Here is a 17,580-nt window from a genome sequence, read left to right as displayed (position 1 = left end):
ACGCTCATAAACATGTGCTACAAGCCTACAAACACACGCTCCTCAAATTGGCAATAAAATAATGAAAATCAATCAATAACTTCAGTTACACTTAATTCTGCAGTGATCTGTGCATGCATGTACGGTAAAGTATGCAAAATGCGCATCCAACGAGCGTCGGCGCTAACTAGGGCTCTGCACTGATTTACTTTTGCATTCTTTATTAATTTAATGCGCTGCTAAGCTGAGTAAACTTTTTAATTGCACCAGTTTTTGTGGATTGATACTTCTAACTTCTCAGGTAAGCTTTAAAACCGTGACTTAGGCTACATGTAGGAAACACTGAAAAAATACCGTAACTCACTCTCACTCAGTGTTTACAACGTGTACACGTGTACACGACCGAAAAACACGCCGTGTACACGTGCATCAAAAATGGACTTTTAAACCGGGCCTAACAGAGAGCGGTACCACTTTGCAATGCCAATCCAGGAAGCAAACTAAAAAGGACTTCAAGAAATCTTACAAATTTCTATAACATCTTGGAAATTGAGCGAATATCTACATGCAAGTCTGTAGATGCTGTGTGTTAATTTTTCTTCCTGTAATTGTTATGGGCTCAACTTATCTTTGTATACGTACATGTACATGCATAATTACCATAAAGTTGCAATTTTATATCAGTTTGCTGAGTGTTTCTATTAAGCTTTTTTTCTTTTTCTTTGTCTTGTAAAATTGTATTTCAATTAATCTGCATATTTACATTAAAGTTTTTCTGCGTTAGAGAGAGTTCATAACTTTTTTGAGTAAAACTTTTCCCGTATCTTATGAAACATGGGGGCCTACAAGAACCGTCACAGTGTTAGTGTATATAGTTTTATTTTTTGTTGTTTTTGTTAGTGAAATTTTTAACTAGATTTTTCATCCTCATTAATTACATGTACATGTACTCTGATGTATGACATAAATTTTATTGATAAAAGATTGCTCAATGATACCTTTTAGATTACTAAATTAGGTTAAGGAAGAATGATGTGAAAATTCTACATACGTTTTGTACATGCAGTTCAGAAGTCACGGTGTTACAGTGCATTTGTTTATAATATGTATCATCATTGTCATGTTTATTGATTATTTTTCTATAAACTACTTGGTTATTACTGTCAAGTCTCTACTGTATCTCAACAACATAATCTCTTTTTAAAATGTTCAGTAACTTCACAGAGTTTATTAAATGAATCAAGTACGAGAAAATGCATGTCCATTTTGAGTCACGGTGTTACAGTTGTAATTAATTATGCATAATTCATTAATTAGCATGAAGTTAAAGATTTTTGTTGTTGTAGGTTACTTGTGATTAGAGTCATAGTTACATAATCCAATTTTTTTCAAAAGATAAATAGTTTGTTGGTATTCCACATTTAATGAGTAAATAGGTGTTCCAAAATGTCACGGTGTTATCGTGGAATTGCCCAATATTCAATTAGTAGGGACATTGACTTTCGAAAATTTTACAAAAAGAAATTATTGTCTTTCCTGTTTCTAAATTTTGGTGAACTTGTAACTTGATCTAAAATGGAAATTACATTTGCAGTAGAAAATATACACAGCAAAACATGAATTCCCTTTTTCAAAGGTATTTTCAGTGAATTTTCACATATGAGAGTGAAGAACCAAACGTATTTGTCCATTTGATTTTACTGGGAAGTAGAAAATCACTGCTCTGAAATCAGAATTAAAACTTTTGTCAAGTAAAGATGGTAATTGAAGAAAAACTGTCTTTGTTCTGTAAAGTTGGAATTCTTTCATTTCTCAATGCATTTTAATAGAAATGTTTGTATCTTGCTTGAGCACACTGCTAAAAGTGGATTTACCTGTTACCTATCCTCCAGATGCCTAGTAGCACATAGGGCCTCCACCAAACATCTCCACCTTTGCCTATCAGAGGCCGCTGTTCTGGCTTCTGTCCATGTCCTCCATCCAGCCAGGGTTCTTTCTTTTTCCACTGTTCACCACCAAGTTGTTTTGGGCCTGCCCCTTTTTCTTTTTCCTTCTGGTGCCCAGGTCAATGCTGTGTTACAGATGCTTGCAGATTCCCCCCTTATAGTGTGTGCCCAATAAATTTCTATCTTCTCATTATTGTAGTGCTCAGTTTCTCCATTTTGGTCTTGTCTGAGAGCTCTTCATTGCTAAATGTTTTCTTGCCATTTGATCCTCATTATTCTTCTTTAACACTTCGTCTGGAAAGTATCGAGTTTCCTTTCGACCCCTTTTGTCTTTTTCCATGTTTCAGGTCCGTATAATAACAATGAGATTACCAATGTTTTGTATAACCTAAGTTTTGTTGATCTTTTGATTTTGTTACTGTTCCATATTTTGTTGAGTATCAGGCCCTGTCTCCAGGTATTGTCTCTTCATTCTATATCTTATCAATAAGATGTTTTGATAATAATAATAATTGGCATTTATATAGCGCTTTATCAATCTATGACTGTTCAAAGCGCTTCACAATTATTATTACCCGGTCGCTGGATTCATAGCATTCCAAGCAGCCTGTTAGGCGCAAACCTGCTATTAAACCAACCTCAATGACGGTTCTTTCCTACCGGTACCTAATTAGCACCTGGGTGAGAGTGGCAAAGTGTGGATTGACGCCTTGCCAAAGGGTGCTAGGCCATGGTGGGATTCGAACACACGACCCTCTGATTACAAGGTGAAAGTCAGAACCGCTACACCACTTTTTACTTTTTCTGTTGCAAGTTCAATGCTTTATGGGGTTCAGCTGTAATTGAATCAATTCCAGAGTGGATTTATTGCATTCTAAATCATATCTTATTATTTTTTCTTTCAGTGACCCTGATGCATTGACATCATTTCTTGACAAACAAGATGAGTTTAGACTGGATAGTGCTGACTTGGAGGTAAGATCCTTTTCATGAAATGATTTGTCAGTGATTAATACCTCAGTCACATTTCCTGTATGGTGAGACGAAAAACAGCCATTATAACATTTTTTGTACCAGCTACATATTTGGGTGGTTTGGATAAAATGAGATAAAACGGTTGTTTTCGACTCGCCCATATGGCGGACTGAGGTATAACTTATAGATTTAAAAAAAATGGATGGAGTTCGTTATTTGCTGCAGTCGCACACAACCTTGAAGCTATAGGAAACATACTCTGTGAAACTATTAACAGCAGGTAGTAATTTTGCGTACCAAATTTGATTGGCATTTTTGGTTGTATTATTTAAAGACCAAAGTAAGTAAATTGGAAAATATGCTACAAAAAAGGCTTATTGTGTAGCAGTCTTTAAAGGATGTGGAGGAAATTGTGATGCGATACCAGGGCCCCATCTTACAATGATTACGATTGATCCAATCAATCGTAACTCTATGGAAATCCATCAGTGTAATAATTATTTCTACAGAAAATTCGTACAATATCTTTTGTAAACAAAGAGAAGCATAGTGAACTTTCAAGAAAACAAGGAATGCATATACATCATAGTTAGAAAATATTTTGAACAAACACTCGTAATAGATGTTGACGTTGCTGGCCGTCCATAGTTACATTTGATCAGATCAATCACAACTCTTTGTAAGACGGGGCCCAGGAGAATTATTTCCTGTACCAGTAACTGTATAGGGCAAGTCCAAGAAAAAGTCACCCTAGAAGGCAATATTTCATCTTTAATTTAAGAACTTAACTTTGGTGGGGTAAGAAAGCCCAAATGTTGAATTTTAAAATTTCATTTAGAAAAATTTGATAATATGCATATTTATGCTAATTTGGGGTACCTAATTTGCATAATTGGTAAAATGGGTGTTACGTATGGGACAATTATAAAAACTCATAGAAAATAAAAAGAAAGCTTCTGAGATTTAGTCATAGGTGGGACATGGACCCCTAACATCTTATTAATTTTTGTCTCACCTGCGAAGCAAGTGAGACTATAGGCGCCGCTTTTCCGACGGCGACGGCGGCGGCGGCGGCGGCGGCGGCGGCATCAAATCTTAACCTGAGGTTAAGTTTTTGAAATGACATCATAACTTAGAAAGTATATGGACCTAGTTAATAAAACTTGGCCATAAGGTTAATCAAGTATTACTGAACATCCTATTAGAGTTTCATGTCACATGACCAAGGTCAAAGGTCATTTAGGGTCAATGAACTTAGACCATGTTGGAGGAATCAACATCGCAATCTTAACCTGAGGTTAAGTTTTTGAAATGTCATCATAAATTAGAAAATATATGGACCTAGTTCATGAAACTTGGACATAAGGTTAATCAAGTATCAATGAACATCCTGCATGAGTTTCACGTCACATGACCAAGGTCAAAGGTCATTTAGGGTCAATGAACTTTGGACGAATTGGGGATATCTGTTGAATTCCCATCATAACTTTGAAAGTTTATGGATCTGATTCATGAAACTTGGACATAATAGTAATCAAGCATCACTGAACATTTTGTGCAAGTTTCAGGTCACATGATCAAGGTCAAAGGTCATTTAGGGTCAATGAACTTTGGCCGAATTGGGGATATCTGTTGAATTCCCATCATAACTTTGAAAGTTTATGGATCTGATTCATGAAACTTGGACATAATAGTAATCAAGCATCACTGAACATTTTGTGCAAGTTTCAGGTCTCATGATTAAGGTCAAAGGTCATTTAGGGTCAATGAACTTTGGCCGAATCGGGGATATCTGTTGAATTACCATCATAACTTTGAAAGTTTATTGGTCTAGTTCGTTAAACTTGGACATTAGAGTAATCAAGTATCACTGAACATCCTGTGCGTGTTTCAGGTCACATGTCCAAGGTCAAAGGTCAATGAACTTTAGCCGAATTGGGTGTATCTGTTGAATTACCATCATAACTTTGAAAGTTTATGGATCTGATTCATGAAACTTGTACATAAGAGTAATCAAGTATCACTGAACATCCTGTTCGAGTTTCAGGTCACATGATCAAGGTCAAAGGTCATGTAAGGTCAATGAACTTTGGCCATGTTGGGGTTTTTTGTTGAATAACCATCATATCTCTGTAAGTTTATTGGTCTAGTTCATAAAAAGAGGACATAAGAGTAACCATGTATCACTGAACATCTTGTGCGAGTCAGAGTAGTATGCAAAGTCAGCACTGCTGCTATATTGAACCGCGTGATGCAGGTGAGACGGCCAGAGGCATTCCACTTGTTTGGAAAAAAAAGCGGTGTCATCTAATTAATTATGCAAATTAGGTCTTGTCCAAGGATGGAATGTTCCATAAGTAACATTTTGAGGATGTTTTTTAAAGGAGAATGAAACCATTGGAACAAGATAGCTTGTGTGAAAACAGAAAAATCAAAGAAACAGATCAACAAAAGTTTGAGAAAAATCGGACAAAAATAATGAGAAAGTTATGAGCATTTGAATATTGCGATCACTAATGCTATGGAGATAGCAAATTGGCAATGCGACAAAGATGTGTGATGTCACTTGTGTACAACTCTCCCCATTACTTTAGTATATATTTCACTTGAATTGCCTCTTTTATCACATCTATCCATAGATCATGTGTTCTTTCTCCATGAGGGCATGTAATACATATTTTTTAATAAGAATACATCCTGGATAAAGAGTTTGTATCATCATAAGAAAAAGCAAAAAGAGACATTTTGAGGGTATTTTATAGTCCACCAAAGGGAAAGTTGTTCATCAGTGACATCACACATCCTTGTCGCATTGCCAATGTGAGGATCTCCATAGCATTAGTGATTGCAATATTCAAATGCTCATAACTTTCTCATTATTTGTCCGATTTTTCTCAAACTGCTGCTATATTGAATCGTGTGATGCAGGTGAGACAGCCAGAGGCATTCCACTTGTTTATCCTACTGATGTTCTTGGCATTGACTTATGCTTAGAAGTAATAATCATTCAAAGTTTGCTTTTTCTCAAGTTTAGGTGCATAATAGTGGAAATGTCAATTGTATTTTTGCTATTCAGGTGTGATCAAGGATTTGTTGATCAAAGATTTTATAAGGGCCTGTGTCTGCAATTTAGGATTTTATAGCAGTCTGTACTCATGACTTTATTGCAAACCTGAAGCTCCAATTAAGATTTTCTTATGTTCTGAACCTAATGGGATTTTGTATCTTTTTCTTGATCTGATATGCAGGAGTTCTCCAGGTACCAGCAGCAATCTCTTCTCACCAATAACCAATATGCCATCGGACCAAACCCCAGCGCCTCCATGGCGCAGGAAACCCCATCCTCAGTACTGATGCGCCTTGAAAACATCTCACCCCCACCAATCCAAAATGACACTGTCCTCTCACTCCTGGGCGATCGGCCTTTCACACCGACCAGCCACAAGCCGCAGAACAACCAGGCTGCATCCAGGCCGATCATTGACCTTGGGTTTGGTGAGCAAGAAGGGGGTGAGATCAAAGAGATATTTCCTGACTTTATGATGGGTTCTAGTCAGATGCAGGCCAGCAACAACCAGGCCTTTTCAGCAGGTGATGATCTCTTCGGCAAGCTAGGGGTCAAGGGGAGTGTTGGAGGGTCCAACCAGACGCCATCTGCCAAAAATGACTTCTCCAGCATCTTTTCATTTGAGGAGGAAGGTGAGAAGTTACAGCATGCCGTCCCACCCAGCTCTGTCAGTTCAGGGAATGTCCAAGATGTGATTCAGCAGAGTCTGATGTTGTCAGGTGTAGGTGATCTCTCAGATGATGTTCCCAACCAACAAGAAGCTCTTACAGAGGTTTCAGCAGACAAAGGATCTGGAAGCACACATGCTGTACAGCCTGCTCATAGTATCCCGCAAAGTCATGCTTTACCCTCAAGTTTCATGGTCCAGGGAGGATCTGTCCAAAGTAGTAGTGCCCAAGACCATCAGAAGATGACAACAAAAAGCATTCCACAAGTAGCGGTTGTAAGGCCACAAACTCAACCGCAACCACAGCCCCAGACGCAAGTCCTTGCGACACAGCCTGTCATTGATGCCCAGGGGCAGGTCATCAACTCTCAGTTCCTCCAAACGCCAGGGAAAGTCATGGGTAGTGCACAGCAGACTGTTATGCCCATGCAGCAAACCTATGTCCTGAACACGAAGGCTCCTCTGAATATCCATCCCAAACTTGGAATCAGCCCTCCAGCTGCATCGAAACCACAACCCCAACAAGGCATTAGAATCATGCTGGCACCGCAAGCTGGTAATAATATTCAAACGATTGGAGGAGCACCAGCTGGACAAACCATCCAGTTGAATCATGGACAGGCTGGTGCAACAGGACAGCAAACAGTTGTTTTACACAATGTGCAAGGTGCTGTACAAGGAGCAGTTCAACCTGCTGGAGCTTCTTCTGTACCAGTCCTGCAACCAGTTATAACAATTGGTGCTACGCAAGGAAGCTTCATCTTTATGACAAGACCACCTGCAGTTCTTGCCCCTCAGCAGATTCAGCAACTCCAAACCAGCGGTTCTGGTCTTGCCACCATTCAGATGCCTGGACAGGCCATGGCACCCGTTGTTCAACCTGTCAATCAGCAACAAGGAGGTAAACAAGCCTTACCAGTGATGCAGCTTGTGCAGTCTGGCGTTTCTGCTGGAAAGGCCTACCAAACAATTGCCCTGCCGCAAGGTTATGTCACTGGTGGACAGACAATAGTGATCCAAAATCCACAAGGTTCATCAAATGTCCTACCAATTGCACAGAGCCAAGCCTCGATAGTTCAATCTGGCGCCAATCAAGTCAGCTTTGTGCAGAGTAAACAACCTGGAACCTATAACAAAGTTCAAACAACTCCACAGCTTATTCAGCCAAAGGTAGTAAGTTCAGCTCAAGCACAAACAAAAGTTGGACCCATTTCTTCGCAGTCTCTTATATCTTCCACTGCATATCGCACCAAAGACATTGTATACAACCCGCCCTCAAAAGTGGATGTTGTATCATACCAATCTCCGGCTAATAGTGAGATGGTTACCTCTCCGGTAACATATACAAGCAGTATTGCCAATCAGAATGCTGCTAATATTGTTCAACCATATGCCCAGTCAGTATCCACTGCTAAAAATGAAGTGCAAGTAATCAAGTCGGACCTTTTGCCTGCATCCAAGGCAAAACCAGTAGAAACATTCCGTCATAAACTGTATGGAAAAATCTCCACAGTACAGTCGGATTCGAAGCACACTTCGCAATCTGATCCTCAGTCAAGTCAAGCTCAGATGGCTGCTGTTACTCTGGCAAACCAAACCTCGGGCTGCTTACAAACCATACTCCAGAAAGTACAACCCTGTGATGCTGGAACAGAGCAGAGTTCATCTTTACAGCTCAGCCAGGCTCTTAGCAGCACAACAGACCTGGGGACACAGTCTCAGCCAGTCTTCATTCAGCAGAACTCTCCTCCTGCAAACACCATTGTTACACCGAGCAATGTCAATGCTAAAGGCTTGCCAAACCAGACTCAAACCTTGCCAGGAAATAATGGCAGTGTCCCTGCCCTTGTCCAGCACTCTCAACTCGCCCAGCTGAACTTACAAAGTTCACTTTCTTCTGCAGCTGTTTCCATTCAGACACCCACAGTAGTGAGTACACTACCTTCCAATAATAGCAGTTTACCAACCAAGAAGACTCAACTAAAAAAGCAAAACATGTTTGGTTCCCGACCTGTTGCTTCTGTTGACAGCAGCAATAATTTTCAAGGAGAGTTCTTGAAGACATTGCAAGGAAAGCATGTAGTTGCAAGTGGTACTTCAGCCTCCACAATATCTACATTAGCCACTAGCAGTATTCTTACCACAACTCTGGCCTCTTCAACGGCTGGCTCCCAAATTAACCAAGGAGGACATCCAAATGAGTTTACCTCAGGCTCCCACATGCTAGGGAACAATACAAATGTTACAGCAAGTTTGGAAAATACCATTAGTAGTAGCGGAATGATGAGTAGTGCCGGAGGAGTTCTTTCCACTCCTGGTCTTATGAGTGCCCTTGAACTAAAAGCGAAGCAAATGCAAGAATCAGGTATGAAAAGCCTTGCCCTTAACCAGCAGCCTATGGTTAGTGCATTGCAGTTAAAGGCACAGCAGATGATGACTCCCCAAAGCACATCTTTCAACCAGCAGCCAATACGGCCAAATGCACCCATGATGAGTGCACTTCAGTTGAAGAATGCTGGCCACTTTCAAGGACAGGGTGTGAGTGTTGCAGGCACTACTAAACCACAGCCCATGATAAGTGCTTTAGAAGTACAACAGCAGATGCAAAGGCAAGGGCAAGGTATGAACGCAGCGCAACAGCCAGGCACTCAGAGTAGACCGATGGTAAGCGCTCTGCAGTTGCAGCAATTGAAGAGACAGATGGGCACTTCAAATCCTGGAACTGATAACACAGCACTGATGAACCAGCTCTTGCAACTCCAACAAAGGAAGAATGCAGCACAGGCAGGTGCCAATCCAGCTCAATCAAATCAAATGCAAGTTCAAGCAATTGTAAACCAGAGCCAAATATCTCATCCACCTAGTACTGGACAACCTTTACCAAGTCCACAGGGGGGGTTCCAGACCACCAAGCATCGGTCAACCACTTCCAAGCCCCCAATCCAATCAAAGTCATCGCCCTCCAAGTGTGCCTTTGCCGAGTCCACAAGGGATGCCACCACATCGCCCACCAAGCGCAGGACAACCTGCACAGAGTCCTCAATCCATGCAGCCACACCGCCCGCCTAGTGCTGGTCAGCCATTGCCCAGCCCTCAGGGCAGACAAACATCTCGTCCACCCAGTGCTGGCCATCCTCTACCCAGCCCACAAGGTCAACCATTAGCAAGTCCACAAGGATTGTCAATGCCAACTCATCATAGCCAGCATGTCATGGGTTCTCAAGGATTGCAAAGTCCACAGAATGTGTTAAATAGTGGCGGCCAAGTGATCCAGAGCAACCAATCAACCTTTGCTCCAAATGCGCATCATGTGATGCCGTCAAGTGCTCCTGTCCATCCAGCGCAGTCTGGGCAAGTTCCTAGTCAGCCTTCCACAAAGATGATGCCCCAGCTTTTACAAGCTTTTGATCTTTTGAAGAAAGCTCAGGCAGCCCAAGCAAAGGGTCCATCAGGTGCCCAGGAGCAAGCTCATTACATGCAGCAGTTTCAGTTGCTCTTGCAGAAACATCCAGATTTGATGAAGCAATTGCAACTCCTAAAACAGAAACAGCAGCTTGCAAAACAGCAGCAGATGGCAAAACAGCAACAGATGGGAGCTTCAATGCCTGCTAGTTCATTCCAACAAATGCAACAATCTGGTGTCACCAATCAACAGCAGTTTCAACAGCAGCAGGTCCTTTCTGCGAGTGCGGATCAAGCACAACTGGTAGCATCGTCAATCTTACAAGCAACCCAGAATGCTAGTGCTGCTTATAACACAAGACATGGTGGAATAGCTTCGTCTACAGGAGAAACTGATGTACAGCAACTCATTAGACCTAGCTCAACTACCTTTAGCACCAACAGTATTCCAAAGGCACCAGATGGACTTCAAAATCAGAACCCAAATTACACACCCAATGTAACTATCCAGGCTGTGAATTCAGGGCAGAAGGATGGTACTCCTAGCGGAGGGTCATTCTTACCAAATCAAGGTCAACAACCCGTGGTTTCGTCTTCAAAAAAGAAACCACCTCCAAATACATCAATGATGCCTCCACCCCCACCTGCTCCCCAGCAAGCTCCACCAAATGTTTCTATTCTGCCTTCACAGAAGCAGGCTCCACTTGGAACGATTCCTTCTGTTACCAAGGAGAAAGATGTGTTTGAGTTTGATGATGATGATCCAGTACCTGTCAAAGTAGAGAACAAGTTCAGTCGGAAGACATCAGGCGGAAAGACTGGCTCTGGAACAGTTCATCACCAACCCCTATCAATGCAGCAGAGAGCAACTCAGGGTCAGGCTGCTCTTCAGATCGACCAGACTGGGGTACCTCAAGAAGGTGCTCCTGTGCAGATGAACTTTGTTGGATCTCAAGCCAATCAACTGCCATCCCAATCTGGCCAGATGTCTAGGTCTCAGAGCAATGCCTCTCAGGGTAGCCATCTGAGTCGTATGCTGCAGAGTGCACCCCAAATGACACTGCCTTCAAACCAAATGAATAAGAAACCTGGTTTCGACGCTGGGCAGCTCACCTCCCAGGGTTATCAACATGGACAAGTGCCACAGGAGAATATCCAGAGTAGTCCAGCAACATCATTAGTCTCACAGGGTGCTCAGTCACAGGTCACCACATCAAGGGTGTCTGCAACATCTATCAATGCTGGGGGAAGCTTACAGAAAGATACTAATGTTGCCAGCAGAAGACTGCAACAGCTACAGCAGAGTCAACAAGCAACCAGTACTGTTTTCAAGCCGAAAGCGGTGAGTATTTTATCATTTTATCATTTTATAATGTTATCATTTTAGGTTAATTTCTTTGTTTTGAAATCTCCAAATCACTTGAAGACATTTTTTCAAATCTTGCCACTGGAGGTGGGGGGGGGTGTTTCATTAATTTCTAAATTGATAAATAAAATCATTTTTATTAAGAGGATTAGTTTAAGTTTACAAACATTTCTTCTGAGCTAATACCTAGTAAGGCCCTGAATTCTATTTGAAGGGAAAGTTGTTTTATCACAAGCTTTATAAGATTATATTGGTTGAAAGATAAGGTAACATCATCCAAACTAAATGCAACCAATCCATCTCTTGACTCTTCAGAAAGCCAAAACATCACACTTCAGCGTGCAGACCCAGCAGAGCCTCCACAGTGTCCAAGGGTTCATTCGGCAGCTAGAAGGCATCGTCAACCGCACTCCAAAGCAAGAGGCGATGCTTCAACAGCTCCTGGACTTACAGCAGAAGATCAATGACCAGGCCAGAGCTAAGCTGGAAGGGACAGGTACCCCAACACCCTCTGCCAAACCAGTAGGTGGTGCCAACGTTCCAAAGGTCCCTTCCACTGGCTTATCCAACGATGCTAAAGGAGAAGTCACCACACCTGCAAGTAGTATCCAGGTAGATATTTTGTTTAATTTCATGTTTGGTGCAAAAAAAAACAACTTGTATCTAATAAAAGTACAATGATCTTGGCAGTGCTTTCATTTAGCGTTACATTGGATGTCACCTTTTTTTTTCCTTCTATTTTTTAGATTGTTCTTTGGGCCTGATAAAATGATAAAAAGTGGCCCATGACTGCCACGTAAAAACCATAATTGAATTAAAAGTAAAAGGTTTACAGCAAGCTTTTTAAATATGAATGAACACTATTCTTAAATCTGTCCATGTTGGGCGCTAAAGGGAATGTGTTGGAGGGGAGTGAATTCCACAGCTGAGCCATCCTTAGCGGCTTTAGTTTTGAGGTACAGATTTTGGCAGCACCTCCAATAGAGTATCTCATCCTTAAAGCAAAAAAGAAAATAATTCAGTCTATCAAAGTTAAGGGGAAATTACTATATCTCTTGTTTGATATTTAAGACTATTGTATCGTACGATCCTTTTCTGCTACTCTCAGAATACTGCCAGTTGTACATTTGCCGTGGCCAGCTCAAACTTGGGCGGATCAGGGACAACACCCCAGACTTACGGTTCTGTAACAGCAACAACAAACATTCCTAAACCAGCAGCAGGTACTCCCATGCCAAATCAACCTCCGTCAACAGGACAATATAAGGTAAGTTACAAAAAAATAATACCTAACAAAAAGTTTAAGTCTCTTTTTGTTGCAATCTCACTAAGGCCCGAATTCCCAAAGGTGGCTTTGAAAACCCATGGTTGAATCCATGGTTTATGCAGATTTCCTGTATAAATAACCCTTGATTTTGCGCGTATCGGGCGTATGTATAAAAAAATGTCCAATGCTGATACGCTCTTATGTCACATTGCGCCAAATTGACGCCTGTTACCATGGTTAGATACACTATTTTATTCATGAGTCCACTGTTTGAAGAGTGGACTCATTCAGCATGGATAAACACGGCAACAGGCGTCACTTTGGCGCACTGTGACAAATGCGCGCATCAGCTTTGGACATTTTTAATATACGCAGTAAAATAAGCGTAATTTGTACAGGAAATCTGCCTAAACCATGGACTCAACCGTAGGTTCTCAAAACCACCTTTGTGAATTTGGGTCTTAATGTCTTGTTCCTTTGATTCCTCTAGTTTCTTCATAGACAAGGCAAAGGGGCCATTCTACTATGTCGATCTTGCTATGATTTTGCAAACCTACAGATTGGGCAGGATTGAGGGAAAATGAAACCTTTACCTTGAGTCAACTGAAAATGCTCTGCAGGAACAAACATTTTCAAGCGGAGCATCCAGGTTCCACTGATAGCAGGGGCGTCGATCCATTTTTCAGATTGGGGGCAAAATCATGAATCAATTTTCCAAATTTTGATATTTCGATCTGAAAAAAAAATTGAGTTTAATGCAAGTTTTTAATAAAGAACAAATTATATATATATACAACAAAAGATTATTGCAAATCGAAGTGGGAGTTCTTTTGAGTTTTAGAACTGAAAATGGGACCATATTCACCTATTCAAATCATGAAAAGTATAGGTTTTAGTTACAGGAATGATGCGACCGCGAGCTGAAATTTTTTGATATTCCAATCTGAAAAGTGGAAATTTTGAGCACGATTTTAGACGAAGACTGAGTTGTGTATCTCAATCTCGCTTGCTGATTTCTGTGTAACATTACAATCTTATTTTATTTTTAGCACTTGCGGAATTATTGGGGGGGGCAAAACGATATGTTTGCCCCCCCAATATTTTCATTGGTGGGGCGATCGCCCCCCTGCCCCCCCCCATAATCGACGCCTCTGACTGATAGTATGTCTGGAAAGACGTGGTTGTACTAGTCCCACCATTCCCATGACTGGTCGGGAAGAACGGCAGGAAACTTGGAGCATGTTCAAACTTGCTCACCACTCATGCCAATCTGAATACATGCCCGCTTTTACCCTGTCATCACAATGCCGTTGCTTCGCTGTTCCAGATATCAACCGATTCCTATCCCTTGCCTGTCCTATAATCAGGATAGATCAGGTTTCCAAATGGTAGTTGAATTGCCCCTTTTATCAGGAAAGATTTCCTTTGAAATCAAACAAGTGGTGAGATGGACACAACTTTCGTGATTTGATATTTGATACATATTTGTGGACTGCATTTTTGTAAACCCAAGTATTTTCAATTACACTTCACTGTTTTTGTTTTGATTAATCAATGTTTGTCTTTTTTTTTAGATTGGTAACACAGATCAGCAGACTTCATCTTCCTTCGCTGCATCCGCTGCAGCGGCAGCAGCCGCTGCTGCTGCCGCCGCCCAGGCCTCGACCCAACCCTCCACGGCAGGGGCCCCAGCAAGCCAGGGGTCCACTCAACCTGTTGCTCCCATCACGTCCATACCAACGCCGGTGTCAGGGGTACAGGTCCCGTCCTCTACTAGCGTTCCTACCACCCTCCAACAGATCTTCACCACAAATATTGTGCAGTTAGTAGGCAAGGTAATGATGATGGTTATGATGAAGATAATTGAAGATGATGATTATGATGATGGAGATGATAATGATGATGATTTTGGTGATGATGATGATAGAGGTCATGGTGATGGTGATTGTAGTAGTGATGATGATGTGATGTGGTGGTGGTGATGAGGAGGAGGAGTAGGGTGGTGGTCGTGGTGTGTAGCAATATAAACAATAAAGGGCAAAGTTTTTTTCATAGTGGTAATAAACTGAGTGTAATCAGCTGCAGAAAAGTCTAAATGGTTATTGGTCGGCAGGAATGTCTCTTCTAGGGCTTATTGCAGGAAGAGATGCGTTTAAACGCAAGTTTAAGAAATCAAGCACAAGTCCCTGAAGCACATGTTCCATTTGTCAAAAGTCAAAGTTGTGCTTGAATTTTTGAGTTGCGTTTGATCGCATCAATTTCCTCAGCAGGCCCCTGATCCAACCTGGGGACTGTGTCATGAATGTTGCCCTTCTGCAACTGTTACCATGGTAACATTCAGATGCCAGAGCTTCTGAGCTAATCAAAAGCAATGATTTCACCGGAAGTGTTGATACTGAATTAGCCAATACTGGCAAATTTCATGAAATTTTGACCCCCCTCCCTCCCCCATATGCAAATGAACCAATGAACAGATGAATGAATTGATGAGAGCGAAGTTGGCTCAGTCAGTAAAGTGTCTGCCTGTCGAACCAAAGATCGTGGGTTCGAGTCCACCTCGGGCGGATGACCGGAGCCAGTGCTTTGTGTGCAAATGTCTGTCTCCCCGTTTCATAGATGCAGGCGATGTTACAGTGGAAAACACTCCATCCCTTGGATAGGATGTTAAATGGAGGCCCAGTTTAGAGGAGAGTCACCTCCTTTGCATGTTTAGAACCCACTGCACTATACGAATAAGAGTAGAGGGAAACCCTGGTGTAGCGGTCCACCTGCATTCCCACAACCATTTATGAGGAGAGACCTGCGGGTCACAGTTCTGTGTGCGCTCTCTTCTAGGCGACCCAGATTGGCTCGCTCCTCCAAAAATGCGCCTTTGAATGTCTTTGACAGATTTTACAAATGCTGTGCATCATCATCATATGAAAATGTGAAAAATATGAGACTATGGATATTACGATCCTTGTATCCTTTGTCTTTAGAACCTGACTCCTCAGCAACAAGATGTCTTGAGGCGCCTCCAGGAGCAGTTGAAGAATATGACCCCACAGCAGCAACAAGAGTTCTACCGACAGCATCAGGTCAAGCTACAGCAGGGACAGAAAAAGGTTGGACCAATTCCTTACTTGACTTTCCATCCCAGCGCACACTATCCAATGGGTGATTTCAAGTGCGGTGTTGGCCTTGGTGTTGGTGTTGAAATTCGGATTGCTTCCCATAGCTCCAAAACTTGTTCAGAGATTGTAAAACTGATCCAGGGCCCCTTAACATAAAGATTAGCGATGAATAGCGAACATGAGAGAACTTCTGATTGGTTCCTGGTCAGAATTTTGCGCCAAATGCGCGTGTAATGTTGATCCTGATTGGTCAGTTCATTTAGCGATTGATCACTCATCTTTGTGTTACGGGCCCAGATCACATTGACATGTCAACAACTAGTGAAGGACTTTTCGGGACCATCTTCATTTTATGTTAGGTGCTATAATCGTGTAAAAATTGCCATAACACCAACATCAAAAGGTCAACACTGAATTTGAAATCACCCAATATGATTGCAATAAGATCCAATCGCTGCCAATCATATCCCGGTGCAGTCACATCACAGGCCAGTGCATAGCTTCGCAATGGGCTGCATTTCAACGACACCAATACGCTTATGTTGCTTACACAGCATGTTGGTTGTGATGCCATCATCTAGGACAAATCCGATTGGCTGAAATTATTGAAATCACAGGATGATGGACGTGTCAAACGTCTTACATTTGGTCTGTGATTCTGCTGCAACAAATCAGGGGTCCGCTGCAGAAAGAGTTACGTTTAAATGCAAGTAAGAAAATCAATCGCAAGTCCCAAATGCTGCGCTGTCGATTGGTTTTGCACATGATTTTTAGAGTTGCGATTGATTGCAACTCTTTCTGCAACGAGCCCCAGATCACAGTTGCTATGGGTTGCAGGTTAGCTGGGGTAATATAGGAGCGCCTAGAGCAACTAGCAAGGTGGATACGTGCACTATACAAATCCAATATTATTATTGTGGAGCGTTGTGGCCCAGTGGATTAGTCTTCGGACTTTGAAACAGAGGGTCGTGGGTTCGAATCCCAGCCATGGCATAGTTTCCTTCAGCAAGAAACTGATCCACAGTGTGCTGCACTCAACCCAGGTGAGGTAAATGGGTACCGGTAGGAAGTAATTCCTTAAAAAGCTGTGTGCGCTATGAACACCTAGCTTAGCCGGGTAATATAGGAGCGCCTTGAGCACCTAACAAGGTGGATATGTGCGCAATATAAATACCCTATATTATATATTATCATTATTAAAATATTTAATGCAACAGGACCCAGGAAACAGTCGGTAAATGGCCTTTTATCAATTTCAATCTCCTTTTCTCTGTTCTTTGTTAAGGTCCAAGATACGTCAAGTTCAGCAGTACAACCTGTGCAGCAGCCTTCCTCCAGTACTCCAACACCCAAGGTATGCTACTAAGCAGGATTTCATGTCATTGTTAAAAAGAAATAGGTGCTTTAAAGGGCACGGTCTGGGTTCCGTTTCATAAACTCATGCTCAACAATAAATTTACCATCAGATGACCGGAATGTGCAATAATCCCTCAATGGTTTTTCTTTGAGGGCTCGCATGCCTCTGACTTTTACTATTGCAAGCCCTGGCCCGTGGAAAACCATTTTCTTACTCTTCTTTTCTTTCATTTCGGCTTTCCATCTTTGATTATTCAAAATAAAATTGTATCTTCGTAAACTACAATTTTTTTATGTTTTATGGCGAAATTAATTATAGTACTAAATTGCATAACTTTTGTTGTGTATGTCTGTTTTCAAAGAGCCATTTCTGTGAATTATGCCAGGATATTCATTGATGTGGCTTCGTTCTGTTTATCTATTCCTGAAAGATTTCATTGAA

At 41.6% G+C, this 17,580-nt stretch overlaps 1 protein-coding gene across 1 annotated transcript in view; it reads left to right on the top strand.

Moving 5' to 3' along the window:
- Window positions 1–17,580, top strand: part of LOC121416891 — a 36,949-nt gene that overhangs the window by 11,487 nt on the left and 7,882 nt on the right. The window contains 8 exon segments of the mRNA XM_041610418.1: window positions 2,831–2,900; window positions 6,149–9,526; window positions 9,528–11,378; window positions 11,718–12,014; window positions 12,511–12,669; window positions 14,244–14,504; window positions 15,648–15,773; window positions 17,068–17,136. Of these exon segments, the coding sequence (XP_041466352.1) occupies window positions 2,831–2,900; window positions 6,149–9,526; window positions 9,528–11,378; window positions 11,718–12,014; window positions 12,511–12,669; window positions 14,244–14,504; window positions 15,648–15,773; window positions 17,068–17,136 (6,211 nt within the window).

The sequence above is a fragment of the Lytechinus variegatus genome, chromosome 6 (assembly GCF_018143015.1).
Source record: "Lytechinus variegatus isolate NC3 chromosome 6, Lvar_3.0, whole genome shotgun sequence".
Lineage (NCBI taxonomy): Eukaryota > Metazoa > Echinodermata > Echinoidea > Temnopleuroida > Toxopneustidae > Lytechinus > Lytechinus variegatus.
The sequence above is the reverse complement of the archived record's forward strand: the minus strand, read 5'-3'. Positions and strand labels throughout refer to the sequence as shown.